This window comes from Misgurnus anguillicaudatus, chromosome 21 (genome assembly GCF_027580225.2).
Source record: "Misgurnus anguillicaudatus chromosome 21, ASM2758022v2, whole genome shotgun sequence".
Taxonomy (NCBI): Eukaryota; Metazoa; Chordata; class Actinopteri; order Cypriniformes; family Cobitidae; genus Misgurnus; species Misgurnus anguillicaudatus.
This window is the reverse complement of record NC_073357.2, coordinates 64,227,052-64,254,257: the sequence shown is the minus strand read 5'-3', so window position 1 is coordinate 64,254,257 and position 27,206 is coordinate 64,227,052. Positions and strand designations below refer to the sequence as shown.

The window sequence follows — 27,206 nt, the reverse complement described above, 5'->3', positions numbered from 1 at the left end:
GCACCAACAATGAAGACAACAGAACCAACAACAACAGTTGCACCAACCACCACAGTTGCTCCAACCACCACAACAGTTGCTACAACAACATTTGCTCCAACCACTACAACAGTTGCTCCAACCACCACTACTGTTGCTCCAACCACCACTACTGTTGCTCCAACCACCACAACAGTTCCTCCAACCACCACAACAGTTGCTCCAACGACCACAACAGTTGCTCCAACAACCACAACAGTTGCTTCAACTACAATAACAGTTCCTACAACAACAGAAGCTCCAACCACCACTACAGTTGCTATAACCACCACTACAGCTGCTTCAACTACAATAACAGTTCCTACAACTACAACAACAGTATCTCCAACCACAACAACAGTTTCAACTACTACAGTTGCTCCAACTACAATAACAGTTGCTCCAACCACCAGTACAGTTGCTCCAACTACAACAATGGTTCCTCCAATTACAACAACGGTTGTTACAACTACAACAAAAGTTGTTCCAACAACAACAACATTTGCTCCACCCACCAGTACAGTTGCTCCAAATACAACAACAGTTGCTCCAACTACAACAACAGTTTTTCCAACTACAACAACAGTTGTTCCAACCACTACTACAGTTGCTCCAAGCACCAATACAGATGCTCCAACAACAACAACAGTTGGTACAACTACAACAACAGTTGCTCCAACTACCAGTACCATTGCTCCAAGTACAACAACAGTTTCTCCAACCACCACTACAGTGGCTTCAACCACCACTACTATTGCTCCAAGCACCAAAACAGTTGCTCCCACCACAACAGTTGCTCCAACCACCACAACTGTTGCTCCAACAACAACAGTTGCTCCAACAACAACAACAGTTGTTCCAACAACAACAACTGTTGCTCCAACAACAACAGTTGCTCCAACAACAACTGTTGTTCCAACAACAACTGTTGCTCCAACAACAACAACTGTTGCTCCAACAACAACAACTGTTGCTCTAACAACAACAGTAGTTGCTCCAACCACCACTACAGTTGCTTCAACTATAACAAGAGTTCCTCTAAGAACAACGGTTGCCCCAACCACCACAACTGTTGTTCCAACTTCAACAACAGTTGCACCAACAACCACAACAACTGCACCAACAACCACAACAGTTGCACCAACAACCACAACAGCTGCACCAACAACAACAACAGCTGCACCAACAACAACAACAGCTGCACCAACAACAACAACAGCTGCACCAAAAACTACAACAGTTGCACAAAAAACCACAACAGCTGCACCAACAACTACAACAGCTGCACAAACAACCACAACAGCTGCACCTACAACCACAACAGAAGCACCAACAACCACAACAGCTGCACCAACAACCACAACACAAGCACAAACAACCACAACAGTTGCACCAACAACCACAACAGTTGCACAAACAACCACAACACAAGCACAAACAACCACAACAGTTACACCAACAACCACAACACAAGCACAAACAACCACAACAGTTACACCACCAACCACAACACAAGCACAAACAACAACAACAGTTGCACAAACAACCACAACAGTTGCACCAACAACCACAACATCTGCACCAAAAACCACAACAGTTGCACTAACAACCGCAACAGCTGCACCAACGACAGTTGCACCATCAACCACGACACTTGCACCAACAACCACAACAGCTGCACCAACAACCACAACACAAGCACAAACAACCACAACAGTTGCACCAACAACCACAACAGTTGCACAAACAACCACAACACAAGCACAAACAACCACAACAGTTACACCAACAACCACAACACAAGCACAAACAACCACAACAGTTACACCACCAACCACAACACAAGCACAAACAACAACAACAGTTGCACAAACAACCACAACAGTTGCACCAACAACCACAACATCTGCACCAAAAACCACAACAGTTGCACTAACAACCGCAACAGCTGCACCAACGACAGTTGCACCATCAACCACGACACTTGCACCAACAACCACAACACTTGCACCAACAACCACGACAGTTCCACCAACAACCACGACAGTTGCATCAACAACCACGACAGTTGCACCAACAACAACTACAGTTGCAACAACTACAATGACAGTTGCACCAACAACCACGACAGTTGCACCAACAACCACGACACTTGCACAAACAACCACGACAGTTGCACCAAAAACCACGACAGTTGCACCAACAACCACGACAATTGCACCAACAACCACGACAGTTCCACCAACAACCACGACAGTTGCATCAACAACCACGACAGTTGCACCAACAACAACTACAGTTTCAACAACTACAATGACAGTTGCACCAACAACCACGACAGTTGCACCAACAACTATGACGCTTGCACCAACAACCACAACAGTTGCACCAACAACCACGACACTGGCACCAACAACCACAACACTGGCACCAACAACCACAACAGTTGCACCAACAACCACGACACTTGCACAAACAACCACAACAGTTGCACCAACAACCACGACAGTGGCACCAACAACCACGACACTGGCATCAACAACTCCGACTTTTGCACCAACAACCACTACAGTTGCACCAACAACCACGACACTGGCACCAACAACCACAACACTGGCACCAATAACCACGACACTTGCACCAACAACCACGACACTTGCACCAACAACCACCACACTTGCACCAACAATCACAACACTTGCACCAACAACCACAACAGTTGCACCAACAACGACAGTTGCACCAACAACCACGACAGTTGCACCACCAACAACTACAGCTGCAACAACAACCACTACGGTTGTACCAACAACCACGACAGTTGCATCAACAACCACAACAGCTGCACCAACAACCACAACACAAGCACAAGCAACCTCAACAGTTGCACCAACAACCACGACGGTTGCACCAACAACCACGACAGTTGCACCAACAACCACGACACTGGCACCAACAACCACAACAACTGCACCATCAACCACAACAGCTGCATCAACAACCACAACAACTGCACCATCAACCACAACAGCTGCATCAACAACCACGACAGTTGAAACAACAACAACAACACAAGCACAAACAACCACAACAGTTGCACCAACAACCACAACACAAGCACAAACAACCACAACAGTTGCACCAACAACCACAACAACTGCACCACCAACCACAACAGCTGCACCAACAACCACAACACAAGCACAAACAACCACAACACAAGCACAAACAACCACAACACAAGCACAAACAACCTTAACAGTTGCACCAACAACCACGACAGTTGCACCAACAACCACGACACTGGCACCAACAACCACGACACTGGCACCAACAACCACGACACTGGCACCAACAACAACGACAGTTGCATCAACAACCACAACAGCTGCACCAACAACCACAACACAAGCACAAACAACCTCAACAGTTGCACCAACAACCACGACAGTTGCACCAACAACCACGACACTTGCACCAACAACCACAACAGTTGCACCAGCAACCACGACAGTTGCATCAACAACAACGACACTTGCAAAAACAACCACGACAGTTGCACCAACAACGACAGTTGCACCAACAACCACGACAGTTGCACCAACGACCACGACACTGGCACCAACAACCTCGACACTTGCACCAACAACCACAACACTTGCACCAACAACCACGACACTTGCACCAACAACCACAACAGTTGCACCATCAACCACAACAGTTGCACCAACAACCACGGCAGTTGAACCAACAACCACGACAGTTGCACCAACAACCACAACACTTGCACCAACAACCACGACAGTTGCACCAACAACAGCGACAGTTGCACCAACAACAACTACAGTTGAAACAACACCCACTACTGTTGCACGAACAACCACGACAGTTGCACCAACAACCATGACAGTTGCATCAACAACCACGACAGTTGCAACAACAACTACAGTTGCACCAACAACCACAACAACTGCACCAAAAACCACAACAGTTGCACAAACAACCACAACACAAGCACAAACAACCACAACAGTTGCACAAACAACCACGACACTGGCACCAACAACCACGATGGTTGCACAAACAACCACGACGATTGCACCAACAACCAAGACACCTGCACCAACAACCACGACACTGGCACCAACAACCACGACACTGGCACCAACAACCACGACGGTTGCGCCAACAACCACGACAGTTGCACCAACAACCACGACGGTTGCACCAACAACCACTACTGTTGCACCAACAACCACGACAGCTGCACCAACAACCACGACAGTTGCACCAACAACGACAGTTGCACCAAGAACCACGACAGTTGCACTAACAACAACTACAGTTGCAACAACAACCACTACGGTTGCACCAACAACCACTACTGTTGCACCAACAACCACGACAGCTGCACCAACAACCACGACAGTTGCATCAACAACAACGACACTTGCAAAAACAACCACGACAGTTGCACCAACAACAACAGTTGCACCAACAACCACGACACTTGCACCAACAACCTCGACACTTGCACCAACAACCACGACACTTGCACCAACAACCACAACAGTTGCACCAACAACCACGGCAGTTGCACCAACAACCACGACACTTGCACCAACAACCACGACACTTGCACCAACAACCACGACAGTTGCAACAACAACCACAACACTTGCACCAACAACCACGAGAGTTCCACCAACAAAAACTACAGTTGAAACAACAACCACTACGGTTGCACCAACAACAACTACTGTTGCACGAAATACCACTACTGTTGCACCAACAACCACGACAGTTGCACCAACAACCACGACAGTTGCACCAACAACAACTAGAGTTGCAACAACCACGACGACGGTTGCACCAACAACCACTACGGTTGCACTAACAACAACTACAGTTGCACCAACAACCACGACAGCTGCACCAACAACCACGACAGCTGCACCAACAACCACGACAGCTGCACCAACAACCACGACAGCAGCACCAACAACCACGACACTTGCACTGACAACAGCTACAGTTGCAACAACAACCACTACGGTTGCACCAACAACCACTACTGTTGCACCAACAACCACGACAGCTGCACCAACAACCACGACAGTTGCACCAACAACGACAGTTGCACCAAGAACCACGACAGTTGCACCAACAACAACTACAGTTGCAACAACAACCACGACAGTTGCACCAACAACCACGACAGTTGCACCAACAACCACGACAGTTGCACCAACAACCACAATGGTTGCACCAACAACCACTACGGTTGCACCAACAACCACTACTGTTGCACCAACAACCACTACGGTTGCACCAACAACCACTACTGTTGCACCAACAATCACGACAGCTGCACCAACAACCATGACAGTTGCACCAACAACCACAACACTTGGACCAACAACCACGACAGTTGCACCAACAACGACAGTTGCACCAACAACCATGACAGTTGCACCACCAACGACAGTTGCACCAACAACCACGACAGCTGCACCAACAACGACAGTTGCACCAACAACCACGCCAGTTGCACCAACAACCACGACAGTTGCACCAACAACGACAGTGGCACCAACAACCACGACAGTTGCACCAACAACAACAGTTGCACCATCAACCACGACAGTTGAACCAACAACCACGACACTTGCAAAAACAACCACGACATTTGCACCAACAACGCCAGTTGCACCAACAACCACGACACTTGCACCAACAACCTCGACACTTGCACCAACAACCACGACACTTGCACCAACAACCACAACAGTTGCACCAACAACCACAACAGTTGCACCAACAACCATGACACTTGCACTAACAACCACGACACTTGCACCAACAACCACGACAGTTGCAACAACAACCACAACACTTGCACCAACAACCACGACAGTTGCACCAACAACCACGAGAGTTCCACCAACAACAACTACTGTTGCACCAAATACCACCACTGTTGCACCAACAACCACGACAGTTGCACCAACAACCACGACAGTTGCACCAACAACAACTACAGTTGCACCAACAACCACAAAAACTGCACCAACAACAACTACAGTTGCAACAACCACGACGACGGTTGCACCAACAACCACTACGGTTGCACTAACAACAACTACAGTTGCAACAACAACCACGACAGTTGCACCAACAACGACAGTTGCACCAACAACCACGACAGCTGCACCAACAACGACAGTTGCACCAACAACCACGACAGTTGAACCAACAACGACAGTTGCACCAACAACCACGACAGTTGCACCAACAACAACTACAGTTGCAACAACTACAATGACAGTTGCACCAACAACCACGACAGTTGCATCAACAACCACTACACTTGCACCAAAAACAACGACAGTTCCACCAACAACCACGACAGTTGCATCAACAACCACTACACTTGCACCAACAACCACAACAGTTGCACCAACAACCACGACAGTTGCACCAACAACCACGACACTTGCACAAACGACCACGACAGTTGCACCAAAAACAACGACAGTTCCACCAACAACCACGACAGTTGCACCAACAACCACTACAGTTGCACCAACAACTATGACGCTTGCACCAACAACCACAACAGTTGCACCAACAACCACGACACTTGAACCAACAACCACAACAGTTGCACCAACAACCACCACAGTTGAACCAACAACCACGACTCTTGCACAAACAACCACGACAGTTGCACCAAAAACCACGACAGTTGCACCAAAAACCACGACAGTTGCACAAACAACCACGACAGTTGCACCAACAACCACGACAGTTGCACCAACAACCACGACAGTTGCACCAACAACAACTACAGTTGCACCAACAACCATGACAGTTCCACTAAAAACCACAACAGTTGCACCAACAACCACGACAGTTGCACCAACAACAACTACAGTTGCACCAACAACAACTACAGTTGCACCAACAACCATGACAGTTCCACTAAAAACCACGACAGCTGCACCAACAACCACGACAGTTGCACCAACAACCATGACAGTTGCACCACCAACGACAGTTGCACCAACAACCACGACAGCTGCACCAACAACGACAGTTGCACCAACAACCACGACAGTTGCACCAACAACGCCAGTTGCACCAACAACCACGACAGTTGCACCAACAACGACAGTTGCACCAACAACCACGACAGTTGCACCAACAACAACAGTTGCACCATCAACCACGACAGTTGCACCAACAACCACGACACTTGCAAAAACAACCACGACATTTGCACCAACAACGACAGTTGCACCAACAACCACGACACTTGCACCAACAACCTCGACACTTGCACCAACAACCACGACACTTGCACCAACAACCACAACAGTTGCACCAACAACCACAACAGTTGCACCAACAACCATGACACTTGCACTAACAACCACGACACTTGCACCAACAACCACGACAGTTGCACCATCAACGACAGTTGCACCAACAACCACGACAGTTGAACCAACAACGACAGTTGCACCAACAACCACGACAGTTGCACCAACAACAACTACAGTTGCAACAACTACAATGACAGTTGCACCAACAACCACGACAGTTGCATCAACAACCACTACACTTGCACCAACAACCACAACAGTTGCACCAACAACCACGACAGTTGCATCAACAACCACTACACTTGCACCAACAACCACAACAGTTGCACCAACAACCACGACAGTTGCACCAACAACCACGACACTTGCACAAACGACCACGACAGTTGCACCAAAAACAACGACAGTTCCACCAACAACCACGACAGTTGCACCAACAACCACTACAGTTGCACCAACAACTATGACGCTTGCACCAACAACCACAACAGTTGCACCAACAACCACGACACTTGAACCAACAACCACAACAGTTGCACCAACAACCACCACAGTTGAACCAACAACCACGACTCTTGCACAAACAACCACGACAGTTGCACCAAAAACCACGACAGTTGCACCAAAAACCACGACAGTTGCACAAACAACCACGACAGTTGCACCAACAACCACGACAGTTGCACCAACAACCACGACAGTTGCACCAACAACAACTACAGTTGCACCAACAACCATGACAGTTCCACTAAAAACCACAACAGTTGCACCAACAACCACGACAGTTGCACCAACAACAACTACAGTTGCACCAACAACAACTACAGTTGCACCAACAACCATGACAGTTCCACTAAAAACCACGACAGCTGCACCAACAACCACGACAGTTGCACCAACAACCATGACAGTTGCACCACCAACGACAGTTGCACCAACAACCACGACAGCTGCACCAACAACGACAGTTGCACCAACAACCACGACAGTTGCACCAACAACGCCAGTTGCACCAACAACCACGACAGTTGCACCAACAACGACAGTTGCACCAACAACCACGACAGTTGCACCAACAACAACAGTTGCACCATCAACCACGACAGTTGCACCAACAACCACGACACTTGCAAAAACAACCACGACATTTGCACCAACAACGACAGTTGCACCAACAACCACGACACTTGCACCAACAACCTCGACACTTGCACCAACAACCACGACACTTGCACCAACAACCACAACAGTTGCACCAACAACCACAACAGTTGCACCAACAACCATGACACTTGCACTAACAACCACGACACTTGCACCAACAACCACGACAGTTGCAACAACAACCACAACACTTGCACCAACAACCACGACAGTTGCACCAACAACCACGAGAGTTCCACCAACAACAACTACTGTTGCACCAAATACCACCACTGTTGCACCAACAACCACGACAGTTGCACCAACAACCACGACAGTTGCACCATCAACAACTACAGTTGCACCAACAACCACAAAAACTGCACCAACAACAACTACAGTTGCAACAACCACGACGACGGTTGCACCAACAACCACTACGGTTGCACTAACAACAACTACAGTTGCAACAACAACCACGACAGTTGCACCAACAACGACAGTTGCACCAACAACCACGACAGCTGCACCAACAACGACAGTTGCACCAACAACCACGACAGTTGAACCAACAACGACAGTTGCACCAACAACCACGACAGTTGCACCAACAACAACTACAGTTGCAACAACTACAATGACAGTTGCACCAACAACCACGACAGTTGCATCAACAACCACTACACTTGCACCAACAACCACAACAGTTGCACCAACAACCACGACAGTTGCATCAACAACCACTACACTTGCACCAACAACCACAACAGTTGCACCAACAACCACGACAGTTGCACCAACAACCACGACACTTGCACAAACGACCACGACAGTTGCACCAAAAACAACGACAGTTCCACCAACAACCACGACAGTTGCACCAACAACCACTACAGTTGCACCAACAACTATGACGCTTGCACCAACAACCACAACAGTTGCACCAACAACCACGACACTTGAACCAACAACCACAACAGTTGCACCAACAACCACCACAGTTGAACCAACAACCACGACTCTTGCACAAACAACCACGACAGTTGCACCAAAAACCACGACAGTTGCACCAAAAACCACGACAGTTGCACAAACAACCACGACAGTTGCACCAACAACCACGACAGTTGCACCAACAACCACGACAGTTGCACCAACAACAACTACAGTTGCACCAACAACCATGACAGTTCTACTAAAAACCACAACAGTTGCACCAACAACCACGACAGTTGCACCAACAACAACTACAGTTGCACCAACAACAACTACAGTTGCACCAACAACCATGACAGTTCCACTAAAAACCACGACAGTTGCACCAACAACCACGACAGTTGCACCAACAACAACTACAGTTGCAACAACAACAACTACAGTTGCAACAACAACCACGATAGTTGCACCAACAACCACGACAGTTGCACCAACAACAACTACAGTTGCAACAACAACCACAACACAAATACCAACAACAACTACAGTTGCAACAACAACCACAACACAAATACCAACAACCACTACTGTTGCACAAACAACCACGACAGGTGCACCAACAACTACGACAGTTGCACCAACAACCACGACAGTTCCACCAACAACAACTACAGTTGCAACAACAACCACTACGGTTGCACCAACAACCACTACTGTTGCACCAACAACCTTTACTGTTGCACCAACAACCACGACAGTTGCACCAACAACCACGACAGTTGCACCAACAACCACGACAGTTGCACCAACAACCACGACAGTTGTACCAACAACCACGACAGTTGCACCAACAACCACGACCTTTGCACCAACAACCACGACAGTTGCACTAACAACGACAGTTGCACCAACAACAACTACAGTTGCAACAACTACAATGACAGTTGCACCAACAACCACGACAGTTGCACCAACAACCACGACAGTTGCACCAACAACCACGACAGTAGCACCAACAACCACGACAGTTCCACCAACACCCACGACAGTTGCATCGACAACCACGACAGTTGCATCAACAACAACTACAGTTGCACCAACAACCACAACAACTGCACCAAAAACCACAACAGTTGCACAAACAACCACAACACAAGCACAAACAACCACAACAGTTGCACAAACAACCACGACACTGGCACCAACAACCACAACGTTTGTACAAACAACCACGACGATTGGACCAACAACCACTACTGTTGCACCAACAACCACGACAGCTGCACCAACATTTACAACAGTTGCACCAACAACCACGACACTTGCACAAACAACCACAACAGTTGCACCAAAAACCACGACAGTTGCACCAACAACCACGACAGTTCCACCAACAACCACGACAGTTGCATCAACAACCACGACAGTTGCACCAACAACTATGACGCTCGCACCAACAACCACAACAGTTGCACCAACAACCACGACACTTGCACCAACAACCTCAACACTTGCACCAACAACCACGACAGTTGCACCAACAACCCCTACAGTTGCACCAACAACCACAACACTGGCACCAACAACCACGACTCAAGCACCAACAACAACTACAGTTGCACCAACAACAACTACAGTTGCAACAACTACAATGACAGTTGCACCAACAACCACGACAGTTGCACCAACAACCACGACACTTGCACAAACAACCTCGACAGTTGCACCAAAAACCACGACCACAACACTGGCACCAACAACCACGACACTTGCACCAACAACCTCGACACTTGCACCAACAACCACGACAGTTGCACCAACAACCACAACACTGGCACCAACAACCACAACACTGGCACCAACAACAACTACAGTCGCAACAACTACAATGACAGTTGCACCAACAACCACGACAGTTGCACCAACAACCACGACACTTGCACAAACAACCACGACACTTGCACCAAAAACCACGACAGTTGCACCAACAACGACAGTTGCACCAACAACCACGACAGTTGCACCAACAACAACTACAGTTGCAACAACAACCACTACGGTTGCACCAACAACCACTACTGTTGCACCAACAACCATGACAGTTTCACCAACAACCACGACAGTTGCACCAACAACAACCACAGTTGCACCAACAACAACGACAGTTGCACCAACAACCACCACGGTTGCACCAACAACCACAACAGTTGCACCAACAACCACGACAGTTGCACCAACAACCACTACAGTTGCACCAACAACCACAACACTAGCACCAACAACCACAACGGTTGCACCAACAACCACAACAGTTGCACCAACAACCACGACAGTTGCACCAACAACCACTACAGTTGCACCAACAACCACAACACTAGCACCAACAATCACAACACTTGCACCAACAACCACAACAGTTGCACTAACAACGACAGTTGCACCAACAACAACTACAGTTGCAAAAACTACAATGACAGTTGCACCAACAACCACGACAGTTGCACCAACAACCACGACAGTTGCATCAACAACCACGACAGTTGCACCAACAACAACTACAGTTGCACCAACAACCACAACAACTGCACCAAAAACCACAACAGTTGCACAAACAACCACAACACAAGCACAAACAACCACAACAGTTGCACAAACAACCACAACACTAGCACCAACAACCACGACACTGGCACCAACAACCACAACGTTTGCACAAACAACCACGACGATTGAACCAACAACCACTACTGTTGCACCAACAACCACGACAGCTGCACCAACATTTACGACAGTTGCACCAACAACCACAACACTTGCACCAACAACCACAACAGTTGCACCAACAACGACAGTTGCACCAACAACCACGACAGTTGCACCAACAACAACTACAGTTGCAACAACAACCACTACGGTTGCACCAACAACAACTACAGTTGCACCAACAACCACAACAACTGCACCAAAAACCACAACAGTTGCACAAACAACCACAACACAAGCACAAACAACCACAACAGTTGCACAAACAACCACAACACTAGCACCAACAACCACGACACTGGCACCAACAACCTCGACACTTGCACCAACAACCACGACAGTTGCACCAACAACCACTACTGTTGCACCAACAACCACGACAGCTGCACCAACAACCACGACACTTGCACAAACAACCACGACAGTTGCACCAAAAACCACGACAGTTGCACCAACAACGACAGTTGCACCAACAACCACGACAGTTGCACCAACAACAACTACAGTTGCAACAACAACCACTACGGTTGCTCCAACCACCATAACAGTTGCTCCAACAACCACAACACTTGCTCCAACAACTACAACACTTGCTACAACAACCACTACTGTTGCTCCAACAACAACAACACTTGCTCCATCAACCACTACTGTTGCTCCAACTACCACAACAGTTGCTCCAACAACCACAACAGTTGCACCAACAACAACGACAGTTGCACCAACAACCACGACAGTTGCACCAACAACCACGACAGTTGCACCAACAACCACGACACTTGCACCAACAACCACGACCTTTGCACCAACAACCACGACAGTTGCACCAACAACAACGACAGTTGCACCAACAACAACTACAGTTGCAACAACTACAATGACAGTTGCACCAACAACCACGACAGTTGCACCAACAACCACGACAGTTGCACCAACAACCACGACAGTTGCACCAACAACCACGACAGTTGCACCAACAACCACGACAGTTGCACCAACAACAACCACAACACAAGCACAAACAACCACAACAGCTGCACCAACAACCACAACACAAGCACAAACAACCACAACAGTTGCACCAACAACCACGACAGTTGCACCAACAACCACCACAGTTACACCAACAACCACTACAGTTGCACCAACAACCACGACACTAGCACCAACAACCACGACACGTGCACCAACAACCACAACAGTTGCACCAACAACCACGACACTTGCACCAACAACCACAACAGTTGCACTAAAAACGACAGTTGCACCAACAACAACTACAGTTGCAACAACTACAATGACAGTTGCACCAACAACCACGACAGTTGCACCAACAACCACGACAGTTGCTTCAACCACCACGACAGTTGCACCAACAACAACTACAGTTGCACCAACAACCACAACAACTGCCCCAAAAACCACAACAGTTGCACAAACAACCACAACACAAGCACAAACAACCACAACAGTTGCACAAACAACCACAACACTAGCACCAACAACCACGACACTGGCACCAACAACCACAACGTTTGCACAAACAACCACGACGATTGCACCAACAACCACTACTGTTGCACCAACAACCACGACAGCTGCACCAACATTTACGACAGTTGCACCAACAACCACAACACTTGCACCAACAACTACAACAGTTGCACCAACAACGACAGTTGCACCAACAACCATGACAGTTGCACCAACAACAACTACAGTTGCAACAACAACCACTACGGTTGCACCAACAACCACGACAGTTGCACCAACAACCACGACAGTTGCACCAACAACCACAACAGTTGCACCAACAACCACGACAGTTGAACCAACAACCACTACGGTTGCACCAACAACCACTAGTGTTGCACCAAAAACCACTACTGTTGCACCAACAACCACAACAGTTGCACCAACAACCACGACAGTTGCACCAACAACAACGACAGTTGCACCAACAACCACGACAGTTGCACCAACAACCACGACAGTTGCACCAACAACCACGACACTTGCACCAACAACCACGACCTTTGCACCAACAACCACGACAGTTGCACTAACAACAACAGTTGCACCAACAACAACTACAGTTGCAACAACTACAATGACAGTTGCACCAACAACAACTACAGTTGCATCAACAACCACGACAGTTGCACCAACAACCACGACAGTTCCACCAACAACCACGACAGTTGCATCAACAACCACGACAGTTGCACCAACAACAACTACAGTTGCACCAACAACCACAACAACTGCACCAAAAACCACAACAGTTGCACAAACAACCACAACACAAGCACAAACAACCACAACACTTGCACAAACAACCACAACAGTTGCACCAAAAACCACGACAGTTGCACCAACAACCACGACAGTTCCACCAACAACCACGACAGTTGCATCAACAACCACGACAGTTGCAACAACTACAATGACAGTTGCACCAACAACCACTACAGTTGCACCAACAACTATGACGCTTTCACCAACAACCACAACAGTTGCACCAACAACCACAACACTGGCACCAACAACCACAACACTTGCACCAACAACCTCGACACTTGCACCAACAACCACGACAGTTGCACCAACAACCACTACAGTTGCACCAACAACCACAACACTGGCACCAACAACAACTACAGTTGCACCAACAACAACTACAGTTGCAACAACTACAATGACAGTTGCACCAAGAACCACGACAGTTGCACCAACAACCACGACACTTGCACCAACAACCACGACAGTTGCACCAAAAACCACGACAGTTGCACCAACAACGACAGTTGCACCAACAACCACGACAGTTGCACCAACAACAACTACAGTTGCAACAACAACCACTACGGTTGCACCAACAACCACTACTTTTGCACCAACAACCACAACTGTTGCACCAACAACCACGACAGTTGCACCAACAACCACGACAGTTGCACCAACAACAACGACAGTTGCACCAACAACAACGACAGGTGCACCAACAACTACGACAGTTGCAAAAACAACGACAGTTGCACCAACAACCACGACAGTTGCACCAACAACCACGACAGTTGCACCAACAACCACGACAGTTGCACCAACAACCACGACAGTTGCACCAACAACCACGACAGTTGCACCAACAACCACGACACTTGCACCAACAACCACGACAGTTGCACCAACAACCACTACAGTTACACCAACAACACTTGCACCAACAACCACGACAGTTGCACCAACAACAACTACAGTTGCAACAACAACCACTACGGTTGCACCAACAACCACTACTGTTGCACCAACAACCACAACTGTTGCACCAACAACAATTACGACAGTTGCACCAACAACCACGACAGTTGCACCAACAACAACGACAGTTGCACCAACAACAACGACAGTTGCACCAACAACAACGACAGTTGCACCAACATCCACGACAGTTGCACCAACAACCACGACAGTTGCACCAACAACCACGACACTTGCACAAACAACCACAACAGTTGCACCAAAAACCACGACAGTTGCACCAACAACGACAGTTGCACCAACAACCACGACAGTTGCACCAACAACAACTACAGTTGCAACAACAACCACTACGGTTGCACCAACAACCACTACTGTTGCACCAACAACCACAACTGTTGCACCAACAACCACGACAGTTGCACCAACAACCACGACAGTTGCACCAACAACAACAACAACAGTTGCACCAACAACCACGACAGTTGCACCAACATCCACGACAGTTGCACCAACAACCACGACAGTTGCACCAACAACCACGACAGTTGCACCAACAACCACGACAGTTGCACCAACAACCAAGACAGTTGCACCAACAACCACGACACTTGCACCAACAACCACAACAGTTGCACTAAAAACGACAGTTGCACCAACAACAACTACAGTTGCAACAACTACAATGACAGTTGCACCAACAACCACGACAGTTGCACCAACAACCACGACAGTTCCACCAACAACCACGACAGTTGCATCAACAACCACGACAGTTGCACCAACAACAACTACAGTTGCACCAACAACTGCACCAAAAACCACAACAGTTGCACAAACAACCACAACACAAGCACAAACAACCACAACAGTTGCACAAACAACCACAACACTGGCACCAACAACCACGACACTGGCACCAACAACCACAACGTTTGCACAAACAACCACGACGATTGCACCAACAACCACTACTGTTGCACCAACAACCACGACAGCTGCACCAACATTTACGACAGTTGCACCAACAACCACAACACTAGCACCAACAACCACGACAGTTGCACCAACAACGACAGTTGCACCAACAACCACGACAGTTGCACCAACAACAACTACAGTTGCAACAACAACCACTACGGTTGCACCAACAACCACGACAGTTGCACCAACAACCAAGACAGTTGCACCAACATTTACGACAGTTGCACCAACAACCACAACACTTGCACCAACAACCACGACAGTTGCACCAACAACGACAGTTGCACCAACAACCACGACAGTTGCACCAACAACCACAACAGTTGCACCAACAACCACGACAGTTGCACCAACAACCACGACACTTGCACCAACAACCACGACCTTTGCACCAACAACCACGACAGTTGCACTAACAACGACAGTTGCACCAACTACCACGACAGTTGCAGCAACAACAACTACAGTTGCAACAACAACCACGACAGTTGCATCAACAACCAGGACACTTGCACCAACAACCACGACAGTTGCACCAACAGCCACGACATCTGCACTGACAACCACAACAAAAGCATCGAGAACCACAACAGCTGAACCGACAACCACAACAAAAGCACCAACAACCACAACAGCTGAACCTGCAACCACAACAAAAGCCCCAACAACCACAACAGCTGAACCGACAACCACAACAAAAGCCCCGACAACCACAGCAGCTGAACCGACAACCACAACAAAAGCACCAACAACCAAAACAGCTGCACCGACAACCACAACAATAGCACCAGTAACCACAACATCTGCACTGACAACCACAACAAAAGCACCAACAACCACTACAAAAGCATACACAGTCCGTATCAAAGTGGTTACACGAGAAAATTTTGTCCCTGAACTGTCAACCCCATCTTCTAATGTTTATAAAAGTCGGGAAGAAAAAATGATATATGAGGTACAGTGCTACATAAACACTTAAAACAAGTTTAAAGAAAACACAGTTTAATACAAAATCATATAAAATACAGTAGAGCAATGAGAACTGGCATGTGCACTATAATTTAGAGATTCTTACTATTAAAACTTTTTGTTTTATGGCCTGATTTTACATACAAGGTTTAGCTAAACCAAGACTTGGCCTTAGTTAAATTAAGACGTTTAAACATCTTTTATAAACCTGCCTTAGATAAAGATGTTACTGGTGTGTATCTTGAGACAAATCAATGACACTGGCATATTTTAAGATCTGTCAGTGCAAGTTATTTTCAGCTGAGACAGCTCCAACATGTGTCTTAGTCTAGCAATAACCTTAAGCCTTGTCTGTGAAACCGGAGGTATAACGTCAAAACAATTTCTGTGAGTTTATATTCCAGTAATTGAGTTTATTATAAAGTGTTTCTGTGGTACAGTTCACTGTTGACAACTACATGTGTTTTGCTTTTTTTTACAGTTTGAGGCAGTCTTGAGGAGTAAATTTACATATTTTATTAGACTGATAATTATTCAGTTCACGTAAGTGTTTCATTTTTAAACAACAATATATCTGTGTAATCTAAAGTGGTTTCTATGTGTAAATATCATTTGTGCATTAAAGTAAAGCATTATTTCATTGCAATCAACAGGATTCATAACACAGTTCATTGAAAAACATGAGCCCATTAGTCTTCTCTTTCTTCTTCCAGGGAAGGATCAATTGTAACAGAGATGAATGGCATATTCTCTCAACCACCCAATAATACTGATGTTGAAACGGCACTCCTTAGTGCTAATACAAGTTATGATGTCACCTATGTGGGTAAGTTTCAGTCATACACTATTACAGTTTTTCTGCATTGCTAAACACATTTTTCAAAACTATGACTCATTTTCTCAAAACATTAAACACAAATCCAAATTGTCAAACTAAATTCACAGAACCCTTGACTCAGAGAAACTAGGGAGCAGGCAGCTGCACTCAGAAATCTTCCAAAAAGAAAACAGACATGAGCGTTGTTATCATGTTTAGGAAGGCTTCAGCGAAAAAGTCCTGAGGGACATATTGTTGTATTTTCAAGAGCAGTCCCCCGTTTAGGGATAGGAATCAGGAAAATCTTAACTTGGTGCATCCGGTGCCTATGTTCACAGATGTTCTCTGTGGAGGAGATCTGAGCAACTTTTTGTGTGCTTTGGCTTACCCAAGAAGGGTCTCCCGGCGACCAGGCAGACAGTTAGTAAGTAGATAGTTGAGGCTATTTCTCTTGCTTACGAGACCTCTGGACAGAATTAATCTATTGCTGTCAGAGCTCATTCTTCTCAGGGTATGGCAGCCTCTAAGGCCTTGTGGCTAGTGGCTTCAGTTCAGGATGTCTGTGATGCGGCAGGCTGCTCCTCTCCGCTTATGTTTGTTCAGTTCTCAGAATTAGATATTGGCGCTACACCTGGAGCCCAGGTGCTTATGTTTTAGCTGTGCGCACTGCTACACACAGACAGGCACTTGGTAGTATGGTGTTTTGGTACATTGTTCCTATGGCATAGCTTCAGGGACGCAGCTCAAGTTCCCCCATAAGGGAACGTCTTAGGTTACAAATGTAACAATTGTTACCTGAAAAGGGAACTAGATGCTGCATCTCCCTGCCAAACTCCCAGCATCCCTGTCACACATTGCTTTATCACAATCTAGCAGAACCTGCCCATAACGTGTCACTTGACCATTGGATTGATTTAACATACATGCTTCGGACACAATCACGCAGAGGGCGTTCCCATAGCGTAGCTTCGGTGATGCAGCACCTAGTTCCCTTCTCAGGGAACAATGGTTTCATTCGTAACCTGAGACGTTCTGTAATCACATGTTTAGTTCGGTCAATATAGTGAATACTTTAATGTAAGTACTGCAAGTAATAGTAAGCTTTCAATATAACTGTAATCAGCACATGTATTTTGTAAAAAGTCAGCAATCCAACTGCAAATTTTGGAAATTTTGCCATTTGCATCGTGTCTTGTGTCCGTTTCTTCATCATTATCTTCATCTGCCTCTCAGACTGTTTCCAAACCACACAATTGATAAAAAATACCATTAGAAAAAAGTGTGTACAATTTTGAGTTGTTGTGTTTGCTTGATGGCAACTGTGTTGCAGTTGTGTTCAAATACATTGTTATAAAACAAGTGCATTGCAGTGTAGAATGTGTTTTAGTGAGAGGTTTGTGTTTAGAGTTTTGCAAAAAGATTGCATGATTTGACAAATGGGTTTAGGCCACTATGAATTTGGTTCAGAGATTGGGGTTTAGTGTTTTAGCAATTCAGAAAAACTGTAATGCAGTGTCATTTTAAATATATATCACTAGTAATAATCTTTTTGTAAACCTGTGCAATTAACATTTTGACTGGGGAACCATTACTTTATAAAAATCAATCATGTTTGGAATCAGATTTTCTGAAAAGTTAAAAAAGGTCTAACCTCTCTTCATCATGTTGTGCTGTTAAACCATATGGCCAGCAGGTGGCAATGCTGTTATTCATTTACTCGATGAGCCTATTCTAAACTTTAATTTTCACAGTCTACAATGTCACTTTGTAAGTTTGTTGTTTTAATCATATTAAATAACTTTAATCACATTATTTATAATAAGAAAAAATGGTCCGAAACACATGCATAAAGCATTTAAAGAGAGCTAACAATTAAATAAATAACATGAAAGAAAAACAGAGGAGAGATATCATGACGACAAACAAGAAGATGACGGATGACTTTGACAAACTTAGATAAGCAACATATAAAAATATACAATAATATAAAATAAGAGAATAGTCAAAGACGGGTTGATCAACAACAGGAGAGAAACATTTAATATTAAAGAAGGAACAAGACAAACAACAAGAAAGCAGACAGACAGACAGACTGAAAGGACAAAACAGACAACTAAAGCACTGGGACTCCTTCAATTGACAAAATATGTTTAAAATGTTGTGTACCATATGTATTAATTTATTAGGTCTGTAATAGTTTACAATAATTTTTTATTAGTAAACATTAGTAAATGCATCACCTTACATGACCAAACAATGAACAATATCGTTTTTTAACATGTATTCATTTCTGTTATTGTTAAGGTCAATACAGTTATTAATGTTACTTCATGGTGCATAATACTAATTAACTTTACCAGCTAAAGCGCTTAATTTACTAAAGGTATTAGTCAAAGCTGAATTGAACATGAAATAAGATTAATAAATGCTCTAGGAGTATTGCATCATTAGTTCGTGTTAGCTAATGCATTAACTATTTGTCAACAAATAAATTGGTAAATTGTTACCATTACCTCTAATCATTCATTAAAATGTTTTGCCTTTTATTAAATCATTTAAAAATAAATCCCTGTGTTTGGGGTGGGGGGGAATCGTGGTGCGTTTACCAATACCAAATTGTATCTTTCATAGTTCGGGCTTGCAAGTTCAGACACGGAGGAATGAACTCCTGAGGACGGGAGGACGCGAGTCCAGTTATATAACAAATGTAATGCAGAGTACTTGAGGTCGTCATTCAGTCTAACCAAAACCTGCACTCCTGGCTATTCTTATTTTAATGTATTTAAAAAAAAAACAAAATATCTAAAATGCAAAAAAACCTGTTTGTTTTTGTTTTGAAAATATGTGGTTAAGGCAACCATGAAACGGAGATTAGCTTTATTTATTACCGAAAGAATTATGATGTAAAACACAGCCATTTATTTTAATATTACAAAATGTCTGTACAACATGAAATAAACACAAAAAATCCAGTTAAAGTAAAATGCAGTGATTTACTACAGTTTTAAGATTATATGTAAAATTTTGATTTAAGCTATGAAACTTAACATTAACATCAGTTTTAATGATAACAACAAATAAGAGACTTCATATGAATAATAAATATAAATAAGCTAATAAAGTAAAAACATGCCAGTTAGATATATACAGATATATGTTCCAACAATAAGGTGAAACTGTCTTAAATATATTTATAAGGAAAATTAATATTGATTTTTTAAAATGTTTTATACATAACAGAGGTCACATCAACATTCTTTTCTACAACTCCAACTCCTACATCAACTCCAAACCTAGATACGACAACTAACTCAGGTAAGTGTCACTCATACACCACCACCAAAGGAAAGTCATTCATTAATTCAAAAATTCATTAAAAAGTTTTTTTTCTATAACAAGTTGTTAAATATTTTTTAAACAATGTGTGCAAACTTATACAATTAACATCTATGAGAATGAAGGGAGAATCCAGAAAAACTGTAACAACATTAACTTTAAAAACTCCATGCTAAACTATATTTAAAAACCCTGTGTTTTTATCACGCTGTGTTTTTCTTTGCTATTATCTGTATTTTCTTTGTTTCTATTTCATATGATGATTCTTTGGTACGAGAAACAACTGTAAAGAAGCGCTATATGAATAAAATTAATCATATTTTACAGTGTAATAATAAACATTTATTTACATTTCAATCACAGGGTCAACTACAGCAGTAATGAAAACTAAAACACCAACCCCCATAACAGCTGCACCGACAACCACAAGAGCTGCACCGACAACCACAACAGCTGCACCAACAACCAAAACAAAAGCACAAACAACTACAACACAAGCACCAACAACTACAACAAAAGCACCAACAACTACGACAGCTGCAACAACATCCAAAACACAAGCACCGACAACCACAACAGCTGCTCCAACAACCACAACACAAGCCCCAACAACTATGACAGCTGCACCAACAACCACAACAAAAGCACCAACAACTACAACAGCTGCACCAACAACCACAACACAACCACCAACAACCACAACAGCCGCTCCAACAACCACAACAGCTGCACCGACAACCACAACACAAGGCCCAACAAGCACAACACAAGCACCACCAACTACGACACAAGCCCAAACAACTACAACAGCTGCCCAAACCAGCACAACACAAGCACCAACAACGAGGACACAAGCACCAACAACTACAACTCCTGCACCAACAACCACAACAAAAGCACCAACAACTATGACACAAGCCCCAACAACTACAACAGCTGCACCAACATCCACAACACAAGCCCCAACAACTATGACAACTGCACCAACAACCACAACACAAGCACCAACAAACACTACAGCCGCACCAACAACCACAACACAAGCACCAACAACTACGACAACTGCATCAACCACCACAACACAAGCACCAACAACTACAACAAAGGCAACAACAACTACGACAGCTGCACCAACATCCACAACACAAGCAACAACAAGCACTACAGCTGCACCAACAACCACAACACAAGCTCCAACAACCAGAACAGCTGCACCGACAACCACAACACAAGGCCCAACAAGCACAACACAAGCATCAACAACTACAACACAAGCCCCAACAACTACGACAGCTGCACCAATAACCACAACAGCTGCACAAACACCCACAACAACTGCACCAACAACCACAACAGCTGCACCAACAACCACGACAGCTGCACCAACAACCACAACAAAAGCACAAACAACCACAACAGTTCAACCAACAACCACAACAACTGCACCAACAACCACAACAGCTGCACCAACAACCACAACAACTGCATCAACAACCACAACAGCTGCACAAACAACCACAACAGTTACACCAACAACCACAACAACTGCATCAACAACCACAACAGCTGCACCAGCAACCACAACAGCTGCACCAACAACCACAACAGCTGCACCAACAACCACAACAACAGTTGCACCAATAACCACAACAGCTGCACCAACAACCACAACAACAGTTGCACCAATAACCACAACAACTGCACCAACAACCACTACACAAGCACAAACCACAACAGTTGCACCAACAACCACAACAGCTGCACAAACAACCACAACAGTTGCCCCAATAACCAAAACAACTGCGCCAACAACCACAACACAAGCACAAACAACGACAACAGTTGCACCAACAACCACAACAGCTGCACCAACAACCACAACAGCTGCACCAACAACCACAACAGCTGCACCAACAACCACAACAGTTGCACCAACAACCACGACAGCTGCACCAACAACTACAACACAAGCACAAACAACCACAACAGTTGTACCAACAACCACAACACAAGCACAAACAACCACAACAAAAGCACAAACAACCACAACAGTTGCACCAACAACCAAAACAACTGCACCAACAACCACAACACAAGCACACACAACCACAACAATTGTACCAACAACCACAAAACAAGCACAAACAACCACAACAGTTGCGCCAACAACCACAACAGCTGCACCAACAACCACAACACAACCACAAACAACCACAACAGCTGCACCTACAACTACGAAAGTTGCATCAACAACTACAATGGCTGCACCAACAACCACAACAGTTGCACCAACAACCACGACACTTGCACCAACAAACTCGACACTTGCACCAACAACCACGACAGTTGCACCAACAACCACTACAGTTGCACCAACAACCACGACACTTGCACCAACAACCACGACAGTTGCACCAGCAACCACGACAGTTGCACCAACAACCACAACAACTGCACCAACAACCACAACACAAGCACAAACAACCACAACAGTTGTGCCAACAACCACAACTACTGCAGCAACAACCACAACAGTTGCACCAACAACTACAACAGTTGCACCAACAACCACAACACAAGCACAAACAACCACAACAGCTGCACCTACAACTTCGAAAGTTGCATCAACAACTACAACGGCTGCAACAACAACCACAACAGTTGTACCAACAACCACAACAGCTGCACCAACAACCACTACAGTTGTACCAACAACCACAACAGTTGCACCAACAACCACAACACAAGCACAAACAACCACAACAGTTGCACCAACAACCACAAAACAAGCACAAACAACCACAACAGTTGCGCCAACAACCACAACTACTGCAGAAACAACCACAACAGCTGCACCAACAACCACAACACAAGCACAAACAACCACAACAGTTGCACCAACAACCACAACTACTGCAGCAACAACCACAACAGCTGCACCAACAACCACAACAGTTGCACCAACAACCACAACAACTGCACCAACAACCACAACAGCTGCACCAAAACCCACAACACAAGCACAAACAACCACAACAGTTGCACCAACAACCACAACACAAGCACAAACAACCACAACAGTTGCGCCAACAACCACAACTACTGCAGCAACAACCACAACAGTTGCACCAACAACTACAACAGTTGCACCAACAACCACATCACAAGCACAAACAACCACAACATTTGCGCCAACAACCACAACAGTTGCACCAACAACAACAGTTGCACCAACAACCACAACACAAGCACAAACAACCACAACAGTTGCGCCAACAACCACAATAGTTGCACCAACAACCACAACAGCTGCACCAACAACAACGACAGCTGCACCAACAACCACAACAGCTGCACCAACAACCACAACAGTTGCAACAACAACCACGACAGCTGCATCAACAACCACGACATTTGCACAAACAACCACAACAGCTGCACCAACAACCACAACACAAGCACCAACAACCACTACAGTTGTACCAACAACCACAACATCTGCACCAACAACCACAACAGTTGCACCAACAACCACAACACAAGCACAAACAACCACAACAGTTGCACCAACAACCACAAAACAAGCACAACAACCACAACAGTTGTGCCAACAACCACAACTACTGCACAACAACCACAACAGCTGCACCAACAACCACAACACAAGCACAAACAACCACAACAGTTGCGCCAACAACCACAACACTGCACAACAACCACAACAGCTGCACCAACAACCACAACAGTTGCACCAACAACCACAACAACTGCACCAACAACCACAACAGCTGCACCAAAACCCACAACACAAGCACAAACAACCACAACAGTTGCATCAACAACCACAACACAACTGCACAACAACCACAACAGTTGCGCCAACAACCACAACTACTGCAGCAACAACCACAACAGCTGCACCAACAACCACAACACAAGCACAAACAACCACAACAGTTGCGCCAACAACCACAATAGTTGCACCAACAACCACAACAGCTGCACCAACAACCACGACAGCTGCAACAACAACCACAACAGCTGCACCAACAACCACAACAGTTGCACCAACAACCACGACAGCTGCACCAACAACCACAACACAAGCACAAACAACCACAACATTTGCGCCAACAACAACAACAGTTGCACCAACAACCACAACACAAGCACAAACAACCACAACAGTTGCGCCAACAACCACAATAGTTGCGCCAACAACCACAACAGCTGCACCAACAACCACGACAGCTGCACCAACAACCACAACAGCTGCACCAACAACCACAACAGTTGCACCAACAACTACAACAGTTGCACCAACAACCACAACACAAGCACAAACAACCACAACATCTGCACCAACAACCACAACACAAGCACAAACAACCACAACAGTTGCACCAACAACCACAACACAAGCACAAACAACCACAACATCTGCACCAACAACCACAACACAAGCACAAACAACCACAACAGTTGCACCAACAACCACAAAACAAGCACAAACAACCACAACAGTTGCGCCAACAAACACAACTACTGCAGAAACAACCACAACAGCTGCACCAACAACCACAACACAAGCACAAACAACCACAACAGTTGCGCCAACAACCACAACTACTGCAGCAACAACCACAACAGTTGCACCAACAACTACAACAGTTGCACCAACAACCACAACACAAGCACAAACAACCACAACATTTGTGCCAACAACCACAACAGTTGCACCAACAACAACAACAGTTGCACCAACAACCACAACACAAGCACAAACAACCACAACAGTTGCGCCAACAACCACAATAGTTGCACAAACAACAACAACAGTTGCACCAACAACCACAACACAAGCACAAACAACCACAACAGTTGCGCCAACAACCACAATAGTTGCACCAACAACCACAACAGCTGCACCAACAACAACGACAGCTGCACCAACAACCACAACAGCTGCACCAACAACCACAACAGTTGCACCAACAACAACCACGACAGCTGCACCAACAACCACTACAGTTTGCAACAACCACAACAGCTGCACCAACAACCACAACACAAGCACAAACAACCACAACAGTTGTACCACAACCACAAAACAAGCACAAACAACCACAACAGTTGCACCAACAACCACAACTACTGCAGAAACAACCACAACAGCTGCACCAACAACCACAACACAAGCACAAACAACAACAACAGTTGCGCCAACAACCACAACTACTGCAGCAACAACCACAACAGCAGCACCAACAAACACCACACAAGCACCAACAACAACAACAACTGCACCAACAACCACAACAGCTGCACCAGAACCCACAACACAAGCACAAACAACCACAACAGTTGCATCAACAACCGCAACACAAGCACAAACAAAAATAACAGTTGCGCCAACAACCACAACTACTGCACAACAACCACAACAGCTGCACCAACAACCACAACACAAGCACAAACAACCACAACAGTTGCGCCAACAACCACAATAGTTGTGCCAACAACCACAACAGCTGCACCAACAACCACGACGGCTGCAACAACAACCACAACAGCTGCACCAACAACCACAA

General features: G+C 45.6%; 1 protein-coding gene across 1 annotated transcript in view; it reads left to right on the top strand.

Moving 5' to 3' along the window:
• The first annotated feature begins 453 nt into the window (after positions 1-453).
• The window catches only part of LOC129449942 (uncharacterized), a 74,607-nt gene continuing 47,854 nt past the window's right edge, over positions 454-27,206 (top strand). The window contains exons 1-3 of the mRNA XM_073858863.1: positions 454-718; positions 4,592-4,689; positions 12,712-13,335. Coding sequence (XP_073714964.1) covers positions 454-718; positions 4,592-4,689; positions 12,712-13,335 — 987 coding nt within the window. The remainder of the gene's footprint in view (positions 719-4,591; positions 4,690-12,711; positions 13,336-27,206) is intronic.